The sequence below is a fragment of the Prionailurus viverrinus genome, chromosome D2 (assembly GCF_022837055.1).
Source record: "Prionailurus viverrinus isolate Anna chromosome D2, UM_Priviv_1.0, whole genome shotgun sequence".
Lineage (NCBI taxonomy): Eukaryota > Metazoa > Chordata > Mammalia > Carnivora > Felidae > Prionailurus > Prionailurus viverrinus.
Genome location: NC_062571.1, coordinates 13,379,484 through 13,393,093, shown reverse-complemented (window position 1 = coordinate 13,393,093; position 13,610 = coordinate 13,379,484). Strand labels below are relative to the sequence as shown.

The 13,610-nt window shown below is 37.5% G+C and overlaps 1 protein-coding gene across 8 annotated transcripts in view; it reads right to left on the bottom strand.

Moving 5' to 3' along the window:
• The window catches only part of ARID4B (AT-rich interaction domain 4B), a 156,158-nt gene that overhangs the window by 31,352 nt on the left and 111,196 nt on the right, over nucleotides 1–13,610 (bottom strand). For 5 of the 8 annotated variants that reach the window (XR_007145305.1, XM_047825042.1, XM_047825043.1 and 2 more), the window contains exon 17: nucleotides 12,135–12,386. The exons of 2 other annotated variants lie outside the window; for them this stretch is intronic. Coding sequence is in view for 5 of the 6 variants with exons in the window: in XM_047825042.1 (XP_047680998.1) it covers nucleotides 12,135–12,386 (252 nt within the window). In the remaining variant the exon portion in view is untranslated. The remainder of the gene's footprint in view (nucleotides 1–12,134; nucleotides 12,387–13,610) is intronic. One more of the 8 variants, XM_047825046.1, reaches the window with a different exon arrangement.

Below are 13,610 nucleotides of genomic sequence, written 5' to 3'. Positions count from 1 at the left end.
GGGACTTTGCAAACAATAGGCTTTCAAGAAAAGCACTCAGTAGGGAGTTAGAGAAAAATGGGAAAGGGACAGCCTCTTAAAACATTCTGGTCAATACCAGAATGATTGAGGGCACACCAGGTCCCATTCAGAGAAAGCACAGAGAAGAGTAACAGACCAGCATTAGGAAAAGCCGCATTAGGGGATTTTGGTTAAGGGAGTGCTTTCAAATTCCAAAGCCCATACCAAATGGAAGCTGAGACTGCAGACATAAACATTAACCCAGACCAATCCTTCAAAACTTCATGACGCTCTATATAGCAATTTAGTTGCTTGATTAATCGTACAAGGGGAAAAAATATCAGCGAATAAACTGATCATTGTATTTTAAAAGTAAGAAATGTTCCTTCCCTTTACATAATCACTCAGAATATCATCCAAGTGTTCCATTTCCTATACAGAGGACTTTCAAAGAACAGGAAGGAGAGACACATAAAGTCACGTGGGAGAAAAAACAAAAACTGGTGCCGGAAAAAAAAAAACAACAACAACAACAAAAAAAAAACCCCACAACACTTCCTATAGACACTAACTTATGTAAGGAAGAGGCCAACTCAACTTTTATTTTAACTAGTGCCAGTTAATTTATTTTTATTTATTTTTTTCTTAGTTTTTCTTTTTTTTTTTTTAATGTTTATTTATTCTTGAGAGAGACAGAGCATGAGCAGAGGAGAAGCAGAGAGGGAGGGAGACACAGAATCTGAAGCAGGCTCCAGGGTCTGGGCGTCAGCACAGAGCCTGATGCGGGGCTCAAGGTCACTAATGGCAAGACCATGACTTGAGCCCAAGTCAGATGCTTAACCAACGAAGCTACCCAGGTGCCCCGTGTGCCAGTTAATTTAAATAAAGAGGTAATATTAGTGGGTCAAGATTCTGATTCCCTATCAAATACCAAGAATAAAGACTTGAATGAAGAGCATTTAGTTCAGAACTACAAGAAGTTGATGCTGTTTATTCTATGTAAACTTTGACTTTTAATACAGTATATTAAAAAGAGACTCCACGTGTGCTCTAAGTAGCACAGAAGGAATCAAGAGCACATATTTTGATGGGGTCTCTCCAGTAGTAGGAAGAACACTACTTAACAGATATCTAGGGTAACAGGTCTTCAGAGAAACCACTTTCTATCATTAAATACCTAGACTTCTCTTCAAGGCTGGTAGGACTGTAGCCGTCAGCTGCCACATTTAGTAACAATGTAGTTTGAGAACCAGGAGAGAAAGAAGGCGAAGCGCTGGGCCTACGAACAAAATGACTTGCACCTTTGATCCAAACAACAGAGTCCTAAGAGAATGTCAAGAAAACCAATGGTCTGCATTATTGATATAAACTGTGCTGCCTTTAATTAGACGTTACCTTTAGAAATTAGGATCACAAGATAGTAATGGAGCTCTCCGTGACAGAAGGAAATAGAGTTTGGCATGGCACAAAGAAAAGAGGATTACTGAATTCTTCCCTTTAAAAGCAAATACTGAGAAACTAAGAAAAACAAATACTGAAACAAATATTAAAATGTTGAATTAAAAAAATACTGAATTAGAAAATAAAGTCTGTCAGTAATTAGACCATACTCTTTCAATTATCAATAAATCACTGTAATTACTGTATGGAACCTACACAGGTATCTCATCTCGTATTTAACTAGAGTATTAAGGAAAATATTTTCAAAACACACGCATGGCGGACCTGAGGATATTTCTATTGAGACCATCGAATATTCAACTAATGGAACGAACATGAAAGGAGAGATGCACGAGCAACTCCTTTAACTTCTAAAGGTCTGCTCCCTGCTCTGTACAAAATGATGGAGCTGGACCAGATGACCCCGGAAGCAGAAAGTAAGATGAACCGCCAAGACTGAAAGTACGCTCGGGGACTTATTCGTTTGATAAAGACTTCCTGGGGAGCTACGCACTGGGCATTCGGGAATGGTGTAGTACAGCTTCTTCCCACAAGGAGCTGACAGCGAAACAGAGAACACAACCCTAAGCGGTAATGACAAAGTACCAATACAAACCTTCGGAAAGAAGCCACACAGGTATTTGAATTTTTAAAATGTGTTGAATTAAAATATTCACACAAAGCTAGAAGGAACCATTCAGAGACCATAACATACTTGCTCTCACCAGAGAAACACAGCTTTCTGATTTTTGTTTGGATGTGTTGGCAAATCATCTAAGAAATCACTTAGCAATAATAAAAATGGAAAAGAACATTAATCAACCAGATGTAAGAAAACCAAAATGGTTACTGTTGCCCACAGTAATTTAGATTTGGGTTCTTCTTAACCCCAACCAAACCACTTTCAAAGAAATATTATCAGTGTGTATTAACATGTACCCCAAAAGACATAACCTTAGAGATTAAAAAAAATAATTACATGCATAATAAAGGTATTTTAAAAATAATTTCACAAGCAAAACCAAACTGCCATAATATTTAAAAGCTCACTATATGAAAGATGTGTACAGATTATAAAAAAGAGAAAACCTAAAACCCGACCATTAATTTATGTAAAATATTAAAGTCATCTGTATTTTGTTTTCTGTAATGAATAGATTCATTTAATAACTGCTGAATAATATGCATTTTATATCTTGCCTATCTTTATACAAAAAGGTAATCCATGTCATACAACAAACTCAGGTCTCAAAAACCTTACATCTAAAGTGGAAATTTAGGCAATCTTAGCAAGGAAAGAAAATTTTCCCTCTTAATGGTTAGAGTAAAAAAAATTACAGAAAAAAGTAAGTATGACACTGTAATAGGAAAAAAGACCAAATCATATGAAAAACAGCAATAGTTATTGATCATGAACTTTATAAGCCACTGTATCGATATTTACCTACTTTATGAATTTTCTATAATAATCTGAATTTACACATATATTTTTAATCTGAGAGAATATATAAATCAAAATTTATGAAAGACTCACTGAACACAATTTAATGCTTTCTGTCATGTACTTTAAGATATGACAAAACAAAAATAAAAGCATTATCTTATTGAAAAAATAAAATTCTAAGCATGCTATTAACATTTCATATTTCCACATCATGTAACACTTCATGTTAAATCCACATCAAAGACACAGGAATGGTGTTCATCGTAATAAAGAACAGAATGACAATAACTTGAATATTATAGCATAATCATATTTAATATTTGACACAAACAGCCTAAGTGCATGGCATAGAAATTATATCAATTGGTTTTCCTAAAGAGTTTAAGTCTGTAAAATGAAAAAAGGTATAGGTCTTTAGGCAGAGGGAATATGTAACGTTAAGAACACATCACAGAATACTCTATCAGGCTTATAGAGATCACTACAAATGGTTAACAACTGTGGCACTTACTGTATTTTGTGGCGCAGATACTGACTTTTAAAAGTACCTTAAAAATTTACTTTATTAACATTTGATCAATTTAGAGGATTAGGATTTATGTACAGTTAGAAAAATATACCAATGTACCTACCAATCTACAAAACCACCAAATGAACAGGTCCACATTTACCTTTTACCTTAAACATAACTGGCAATCTACAAAAAAATAATGAATGGAACAAGTCCAACTTAGTAAACATTCTAAGTTCAACATACAAAGAAAGAAAGCCCACCTGAGTGCAAAATATCCAAGTTACTAATCTTTTTTCATGAAGGAACTATTTATTTTCACTCGCACTGAGAAACGAGAGTCAACTCAAAAGTCTTATTTTTAAAGTATAAACTATTTTTATGTTCATTTCATTCCCTGCTTTTAAACTTTTAATTTTCTCTGCATGTATGACTGTCTGATACAAATCATTTGCATACTGCATAAGAATTTTTCACATGAGTGGTAACACAGCCCTTTGACTGCCATGGTACTTTTTAATTTGAATGTGCTTTACATCATAAACGTAAGTTGAATAAGCTGGGGGACTGTGACAGGGGGTTAGGGAAGTGAGAGTTTGGAAAAGATGACAATGAGGGATCAAGAAATAAAGAATGGGACACAGGAGGAAGAACATGCGAAGGGAATTGGAAGGCCTGGTTAAAAAGACAGGGGTAGGGTGTCTGACTCCTGATCTCGGCTCAGGTCATTATCTCATGGTTCCAGAGTCTGAGCCCCTCAGCAGGCTCTGCACTGACAGCATGGAGCCTGCTTGGGAGTCTGTCTGTCTGTCTCTCTGTCTCCCTCCCTCCCTCTCTCTCCCTGCCCTTCCCCCATGCACACACACACACTCTCTCAAAATAAATAAACTCAAAAACAAAACAAAACAAAAACAAAAATGGAGCAATGTCCCCTCCCAGCCTTCATTAACTTTCACACTATAGCAATAAAGCAGACAATTTCCAAGACGGTTTTGCTTTCCTTTCTATCATTACCAGAATAATTACTTTAAAGCACAGGAATAGAACAACTCTGTACTCTTTTATCAACATTCCTAAGTCCATTGGCATACACAATGAAAGTATGGTAGGGATCAGATGACATGAAAGTAAAAGAAGAAAAAGAAGTAAGGACATAAAATACTCTGAAGGTGGAAGGAATATGAATATGGAAGAAATTAATCTGAAGTGACATAAAAATTCTTAAAGGGACAAAAGAAGACAGAGTAGAAGGAAAGTCACATCAGGAGGATTTCCCATCAGATTGACTTTAGTCTCACTCTCAACCCCATTTCGGCTGCTAATTAGGAGATGGGCTCTTCATATGACAAAAATCATAAAAAAAGAACTATCAGGGGCGCCTGGGTGGCGCAGTTAAGCGTCCGACTTCAGCCAGGTCACGATCTCGCGGTCGCCAGGTCACTATCTCGCGGTCCGTGAGTTTGAGCCCCGCGTCGGGCTCTGGGCTGATGGCTCAGAGCCTGGAGCCTGTTTCCGATGCTGTGTCTCCCTCTCTCTCTGCCCCTCCCCCGTTCATGCTCTGTCTCTTATGTCCCCAAAATAAATAAACGTTGAAAAAAAAATTAAAAAAATAAAAAATAAAAATAAAAATAAAAAAAGGACTATCATACATACTTTTATAAAAATTAAAATGGATTAAAAACTAAAGTATTAGAACTAAAAGTATAGGGGCACCTGAGTAGCTCATTTGGTTAAGCATCTGACTTCAGCTCAGGTCATGATCTCACGGTTCGTGGGTTCCAGCCCCACACGGGGCCCCGTGCTGTCAGCACAGCCTGCTTCGGATCCTGTCCCCCTCTCTCCCTGCCTCCCCCTCCCCCCACCCCCTCCCCCACCGCGCGCGCGCGCTCTCTCTCAAATCAATAAACGTTAAAAAAAAAAAAAAAGAACTAAAAGTATAAAATTCTTAAAAAAAAAACAGGGCAATTTTCACAACACCAGATTTGGTGATGTTTTCTAGGATACACCACCGAAAGCATGGGCAACAAAGAAAAAACGGGTGAATAAGGACTTTACCAAAATTTAAAACTTTTGTATATCAAAAGACAGTATCCAGAGAGTGAAAAGCGAATTCTGTGGGTTCACAGAATGGGAGAAAATAACTGCAAGCCATGTATCTGAGAAAGGATTAATATACAGAACATATGAAGAATTCCTACAACTCAACAATAACAACAATTCAAAAATGAGCAAAGGGCTTACACAGACATTTCCCCAAAGACATACAAATAGCCAATAAGTATGCATCACTAGTCATTCTAAACATGCAAATCAAAACCAAATGAGGGGCGCCTGGGTGGCTCAGTCGGTTAAGCGGTTAAGCGTCCGACTTCAGCTCAGGTCAGAATCTCACAGTTTGTGAGTTTGGGCCCCGAGTCGGACTCTGTGCTGACAGCTCAGAACCTGGAGCCTGTTTGAGATTCTGTGTCTCCCCCTCTCCCTGCCCCTTCCCCGCTCATGCCCTCTGTCTCTGTTTCTGAAAAATGAATAAACCTTTCAAAAAAAAATTGAAAAAAAAATGAGATACTAAGTTAGCTAATAATAACCATTTTTTTTTTAGCAACAGAAAATAACAAATGTTGGTGATGATTTGGAGAAACCAGAACCCTAATACAATTCTGCTAAGAACGTAACATGGTGTAGCCTCTGTGGAAAACAGCTTGACAGTGCCTCAGGACGTTAAACAAAGAGTTCCCACACATAAAAGCATTGAGAGGCTCCAGTGAGGGAGCCAGGCCACATCTGTCCCAATCCCCCATTTGTGTCTGTATTCTGTAAGTATCATTTTTGTAGACTAGTTCCTTTGATCTGGATTTTAACTCCTGCTGTACTTCTATTTTGTTGCCAGGAGGTCTAATTTAGTTCAAGATTTATTTGCTACTTACAGGCATGTACTTTTCTAGAACTGGTAAGGGATATTAATGGAATGAATATGGAATTGGGATTACTTTTCACGTTTTAAAAATTAAATGCTCTTTTGTAGTGGGAAGTAATGTGGTCCTGAGGTCCCCACAGTCCTAAGTGGAAGCTATATTCCAGAAGGTCAAAATTATTTGGCTCCGAGAAGTAATTTAGAAAAATGCAGTTATCAGAAAAGTGATTCAAATTAGGGCTGGAAAAATAGAGATAGAATGTAAACAAGTTAAAATGGGTATCAAAGGATAAAAGGGCACAATTATAAGGAAGAAAACACACAAAGACAAGAAGAGACAAAAGAGGATGACTGAGGAATGGCAGAAAAGGAAAATAAACAAGAAAAACAGTTGCCGATGTAGCAGCTGGAACACAAGTTAACACTGTCACGGAAGGAGCGATCAGCAGGGTCAGATGCCACTGTTGAGGCAAGCAGCAAGAGGTCAAGAAATAAGGATGGAATTCAGTCAGATGGGGGTCACTGGTGACAGTTTTGGAGGTGTGACGGGGCAAAAGCCTTACTGGAGTGGGCTTACACAAAACCACCCGAGAGAAGTCGGCTGCTCAAATAGTCTTGCTGGACAGAAATACAGCAGAGAAATGGCGCAGCAGGAAAAGCAGGGGGAAGGTCAAGTGAGCTTTGAGACGGGAGAAATCCCTGCAGGTCCAGACAACAATGAGTTAGAACAGAGCGAGAAGCTGATGACAGAGAGGGGGAAGAAAGGGAGAATTTCTGGGGCCCCGGCTCTAATTTAGGCAACAAGGCACGGCACTCAGAAGACCGGCTTTAGACAGCGGCGCGCCCGATCACCGATGACTAACGACCGGGCGCAGAACGTGGCAAGGGAGGCGGGTAAGAAGGTGGAAGTCTGCAGAAATTCTTTCATTCCAGTTTTTCAGTGAGGTTACGAAGCAGGGATGGGGAAGAGATCCTGGGTATCTGAGGAGATAAGAAACAGTATGAAATCGTCTTCAGAGAAAGTGAGAGAGGGGATGGAAGGGGGACACATCTTGGCCACTTAAGGTTCACAGTCACGAATTTAAAGTAAGTCATTTTGCTTTCTCCAGCCAGGGTGAGCCACAGGTGCAGGCCAGGAGCACGAGTGTGAGATTTAATCGGTGTTCTAGTGGTTCTGTCGAGCAAGGATTACAAAGCAACACAAGAGCAACAGAAGAGCGTGGGGGTCAAAAGAAATGAGTCTAAGGGGTGACTGAAGGTAAGTAAGCCAAGGGGAGGGCTGAGGGTATTAGGAGGGAGGGGTGGTGGGATGGATGGGTTGTAAATCCTGGGGGGGCGGGGGGGTAGTTCCTTCATCTGGACAATCAATGCCTTAACGGGAACCATTTCTTTGTATCTCTGTTCAAGCATAGTATTTTGCACAGGATACTGAACTTATATATGCCAAATAAAAGAATAAACGTTTGTTAAAAAGCAGTTGAATGTTAGCACAAAGTAGGTTTGAACCCATTTGTGAAAGCTTTTTACTAGTTGTCCCCCGCCCCCCATCTCTTCAAAGGAGGAGCCAATTTGCTTCGAGACAGAATTTTTTTTTTATGTTTTGGTTTTATTTTTGAGAGAGAGACAAGAGCGTGAGCAGGGGAGGGGTGGAGAGAGAGGGAGACACAGAATCCGAAGCTGACTCCAGGCTCTGAGCTGTCAGCACAGAGCCTGAAGCGGGGCTCAAACCCACAAATTGTGAGATCATGAGCTGAGCCGAAGTGGGACACTGAACTGACTGAGCCACCCAGGCACCCTGAGAGACAAAATATTTTTTAAATGAAATACATTTTTATTGCCAAGTAATATCTTCAAATATAACTTATCTTATTTTTAGTTTTCTAGAACTTATAAAATGGAGTAGAACTACTAATTTGCTACTTAGAAATTTTACAGCTGAAACTTTAGTGTTGCTTTTCCCTTTCTCTTTTACTTGAGGGTATCCTTTTCATGTAGTTGATGAGCCTTAATATAAAAAAAAATTCTCTAATCAAATTCCCAACCCCTTGATTACGGAAAGCCAAACTGGAAATGGAGAAAAACAAATCAGCTTCAATACATGATAAAACACTGATGCATTTTATTTTTTTTTTTTTGATTTTTTTTTTCAACGTTTATTTATTTTTGGGACAGAGAGAGACAGAGCATGAACGGGGGAGGGGCAGAGAGAGAGGGAGACACAGAATCGGAAACAGGCTCCAGGCTCTGAGCCATCAGCCCAGAGCCCGACGCGGGGCTCGAACTCCCGGACCGCGAGATCGTGACCTGGCTGAAGTCGGACGCTTAACCGACTGCGCCACCCAGGCGCCCCACTGATGCATTTTAAATTGCAAGCCAAGTTGCCCAGAAAGCTGTAACACACTTGGCTGTGTTTGGGAACGAGGATAAACCCAACACACACACAACAGAGATTGTAGCAGCTGAATTTCAGAGTGTAACTTGATTTTCAAAACTCAATCCCACGTTTACGGCATGAACTTAGAAGCGAGAACAAAGGGGATCAATTAGCTAATGAACTAAGAACTTCCATAAAGCATGAACATCATGCAGAGAAAACAAGCAGAAAGCCTACTATGAAAAATTACTGAAATGTGATTATAATTTTTAAAAACGTATAATGTCTTTTAAAAGTCTACAAGAGAATATACTACAATATTACTAGTTGTCTTTCTACTTTTATGTATTTTGCCAGTTTTCTAGATTGGATGTTATTTTTAGAAGAGTCAAATACAATTCATAAAGAAGAACTGACTTCCTCCAAGCACATGGCAACCTAGTGAAGTCTACTGTGTTGGACAATAGTTTTATATATGGTCACTGCACCCGACAAATTCTGTAGCACTATTATGCCATTTATAAGCCATTATGTGGTTTAAGATCCAGAGTTCTGGCTATTTCCAGTAAATCTGATGTAAGCCTGTAAAAATGTGTCTTCTTCTTGTGGTAGTAAAAATAAATTGGCGCAAATACTATTCTTTTGTGTAACAAAAATTAACATTTTTCAAATATGAAATAGGCGTGCAAATGAAAATTGTATTATTGGAAAGGTTTACACAGCATTTTAGAAAAAAGGTAAAATGTAGAAATTACCAGAAAAATAGCATTTTTTAAACTAAGAAAGATAGTCTCTTATTTTCTTTATGAAAAATTTGTTTACTGGAAAGTGACCTTTCAGATCAAACAAAACTCACACAAATAGCTCCATAAGAAGTTTCCTAAATTGCTATAGTAATGAATGACTGCCACTGAAGATAAAACTATTTTCATGAACCTTCATACATAAATCTTCATGTCTAATTTCACATCTCTTAAGTGTAAATTCAAAGATCAAGCTGAAGATCACTGAAACAACAGGAACACAGTTGCAGAACTGATGAGGATTTGTTGCAGTCCTCATTAGATTAGCTTCAGACATGAAGGAGCAGCAAAAATCATAATTATTGCTTATTCATCAATAAGAGATTCTGGTTATTACTGCAGAGAGAAATAGGACTATTGTTATGCTGACTATGAAAATTCACTGCTAATCTACAGAAGTACAGCTTTCTCTATGCTGCTGGAGTATGAAGAGATTCACTCTACAGGTCTTCGTCAAGTTGGTTAGTTTTCTTCTTTTGAAAGTTCAGACCACACAAACGCTTGAGGTGTGAGGAGTAGATGGCATCCTTCTCAGTGACATCAGCTTGTCTTGTTGAACTAGGTCTCGTTTTCTTTTCTGTATTATTAAAAACTTGAAGGTCTCAATTTAAAGTCTTCCCTTACCATCCCCAACCCCTCACCAATTTCAAAGCTAAAATACTGACATTCTCTTTCTGGCCCCTAAAATCCAAGTGTTCCGACGGAAAGAGGACTCTTTCCTTCACTCAGTCTTTTCTTAAACAAACAGAAAGTTGTGTCCTACTTGCAGAATAATTTTATGAATGTCTCAATTCTTATACTTACTAAGCCTCTTTATTTAATGGAACAATAGAAAATAATCAAGCCCTGATAATGGTGCAAGTTCTGTCACGAAATACAAAGCATTTAATAAGGCCACTAGAAAACCTACCTCATTATATAAACTAAGGGTAGAAGAACTGAAAGGAGAGGTAAAAGATGATGTGGCTCTTACATCTCTTGTGGGCATTACTCAGTAATTATTAATTTTTCCTGATTCAATTTTTTCCTTCCTAATTTTAAACTAACGTATTCAACATGTACACTCCAGGCATAAATGGAACTCCCTCGACATTTATATTATGATGATCATTTAGTAAGATCAAAATGATTAAATGTCAAAACTGGGCAAAATATTCTTATAGCAGCTATATCTGAGATCTCCAGTATCTTCCTTTGAACATGATCATTAATAGCCAGCCCTTCAGGTAAGGAAAATCACGCACCACAAAAGCAGCCCAAGAGCCAACAGACAAAAGGATAAATTACACATGTTGTTAAAACTGACTCTTTGGAAAAGCTTATGTTACGGGACAACACTGATTAAAAGTATTCTTAAAATCCCAAACTTGCTGGTTAGAAATAACAAAGAACGAGTCCCCAAACAAAACTTCTAAACATTTCCTTATGACTTAAATTGTTATTTTCTTCCAAGCGTCAGAATGGATCAGAATTGCAGTTTTCTCTAAGTAAGAAAGGTAATCAGATTAGACATGCTTCTAGAGCTTCCTATTGCCACAGCAGGACAACACAAAATGGACTTTTAAGAAACAGAGGCTATATAGTTTTTTTAAGAAACAGAAATTGAGATGATGTTTTCTGAACACCTTTCTAAATCACAGAATACAACTGAAATAAAAAGCACAGGAACTGTATTCCTCCTTGAAGATACTGGCACACCACGAAACCACCATTTCTAACTTCTGTGGTGAATTTTTCAAGGGCAACAATGCTATCACAAGCTGTATTTCAAATAAAGTATCAAAGATTTCAAAACGAATTGATAGTTTTTCTTAAAAGATAATTTAAGTGACCAGATCCTAAAACAGACTTGCCAATTTTGGATAAAATTCAAATACAAAATTTCTCTGGATGAACCAAAGAAAACTTGTATAAGATAAGAAGTGAAGTCACTGAACACCACCTAAAACCAAACCTTAGTCTTGCCTTTCATCCCTAGGGTTATCAACAGTCAGAAAGTGCACCCTATTTTAGTTAAGCACACTTGCTTATTGCATTTCCACCATATCGTCTCAAATATACAAATAACTTTCTGAGGCTTCTGAACAAGACTATAAGAGATGTTAATGAAGAGATAAAAGCCCTCTTAAAATGACTCATGCATCTTAAGAAATCACGACTTTGAAATCCCTGCCTCCTGTAAGAAAGACACGTGACAACTTCAGATTACAAAGAAGAGGTTACTGTGGCAATGTAGTTGAAAACGCGAGAGAGAAAGAAGCCCGGTAATTAACTCACAGACATGAAGAAGCTCAAAACTCTTTTAACTTTAAAAAAGATTTTTCTACTTAAATAAATAAAAAAAAAAAAAGATTTTTCTATCATTTCACCAATAATGTTGCTGTCCCTGTTAATCTTCATGTATAACGTAAGAGTCAACTGTATAGATACCAGTTTTCTAGACCCTAAGGGTATCTTCTAAGTATTCAAAACAGTAAGTAGGAAGTCACTAAGCGAGGCATTTACATGCTGAAATCTACAGATTTTTTATATGGTACTATGACCTCGATCAGAGTAACTAATAAGTCTGTAATTCGTCAATTAACTTTTAAAATAGAAAATTATTTTAGAAGTGTTTTTAGGTAGTAATCACTAGCTGAAACTCAAGTTACCTCACATTCCATCCGCAGTAATGCACCAAGTAAAGGACCTCTCCACCTTCGACATCAGAATCTTTAATACTAGCTTCATACATTTTTTGATTTTTCCCTCGTCCATACCGCACTTGGACTTTCATGCCTGGTGGATAGCATTCAAACTCCTCGTCCTCATCGTTGTCATCATCCTCTTCATCCTCTTCCTCCTCCTCCTCCTCCTCTTCTGCTTCTTCATCATCTTCATCTTCCTCTTTATTCGTTTCATCTCTTGAAAGGTTTAAAAAATTGCAGTTAATAAAAGACACTTCATAAGCTTTTCAGTTCCAAACCACATAAACTGATAAAAATCGTGGCTGTGATTGCTCCGGGAACGGCAGGTTCCATGTGCATGAAATTCTGGGTTGCAATGTAACATTAAAAACCAAAACTGTATAAGATGACTGTGGTCATAGAGAAATACATTTAGAGGAAATGAAGATTGAAAAATGCATTAAAAGAAAATTTCCAACAGCCGGAAGAAGAGAAGTTGTATAAGAAACTATTAAGGTCAACTTTAACAACTTTTTCATGGTTTATTATGAGAGTGATTTACACAAACGTGTTGACAAAAACACAAATCATTTACACCTCATAGCCATTTCCAGACTAAAAAGTATTTTTTATTCAAGTATTTCCAGCCCCGGGGTGTTGAAAACAAAAACTTTTACTAGCCAACAGCTAGTCTTATTGAGTTCAAAAGGTGCTCCAACCAGAATTTCAAATGTTATGCTAACTGAAATATGATTTTACCTTTCACAGGACTATTTGACTAACTTCACATCAATATCACATCATTTTTTTCTTTCTATTCTTCTAAACTTTGCTACAATTTCTGTTTCTTTACCGCGTATAAAGTCTTTTACCGACTCTCTCAACTTCGAAGTTCCAATGAAATAAGTATAAGACAGGCCAAGTCCAAGTAACACAAAACTAAAAGGGAAATCATTCTAGAAGCAGCACTGTTGCCCATTTCAGTCTTCTCAGCATTGTGCACTTTTTAAAACTGAGCATTCGCATTCATTTTATATTAGCCACAAATCCATATTAAACAAGTTGGAGAAAATCTTCCAAACACTAGATTTAGTTTTTAAAAGACTTCAATACGAAATTCAACTATATTTAGTCCCAAGATAAATACTATGTATTTACCCTGCACAGCAGATAAAAACTATGTCTATATCTAGTACAATAGTTTTCTCTCAAAAAGACTCCATCACTTTAGAGCTGACAAATAAAGATTATAAAACAGAAACTACATGACAGTTACATAATTAAGCTTTAAAAGTTCATGAATGTAATATTTATATAAAAAGCCTTTTCCACTGATCATTTGTTTCATAATCTTATACGCAACCTTTTTAGCAATAACATACTTTATCACTCCTAATATTACGTAAGCAACAGAAACAATCTACAGTAATACGAGCAACACTAAAATGTTTTTATTCTCCT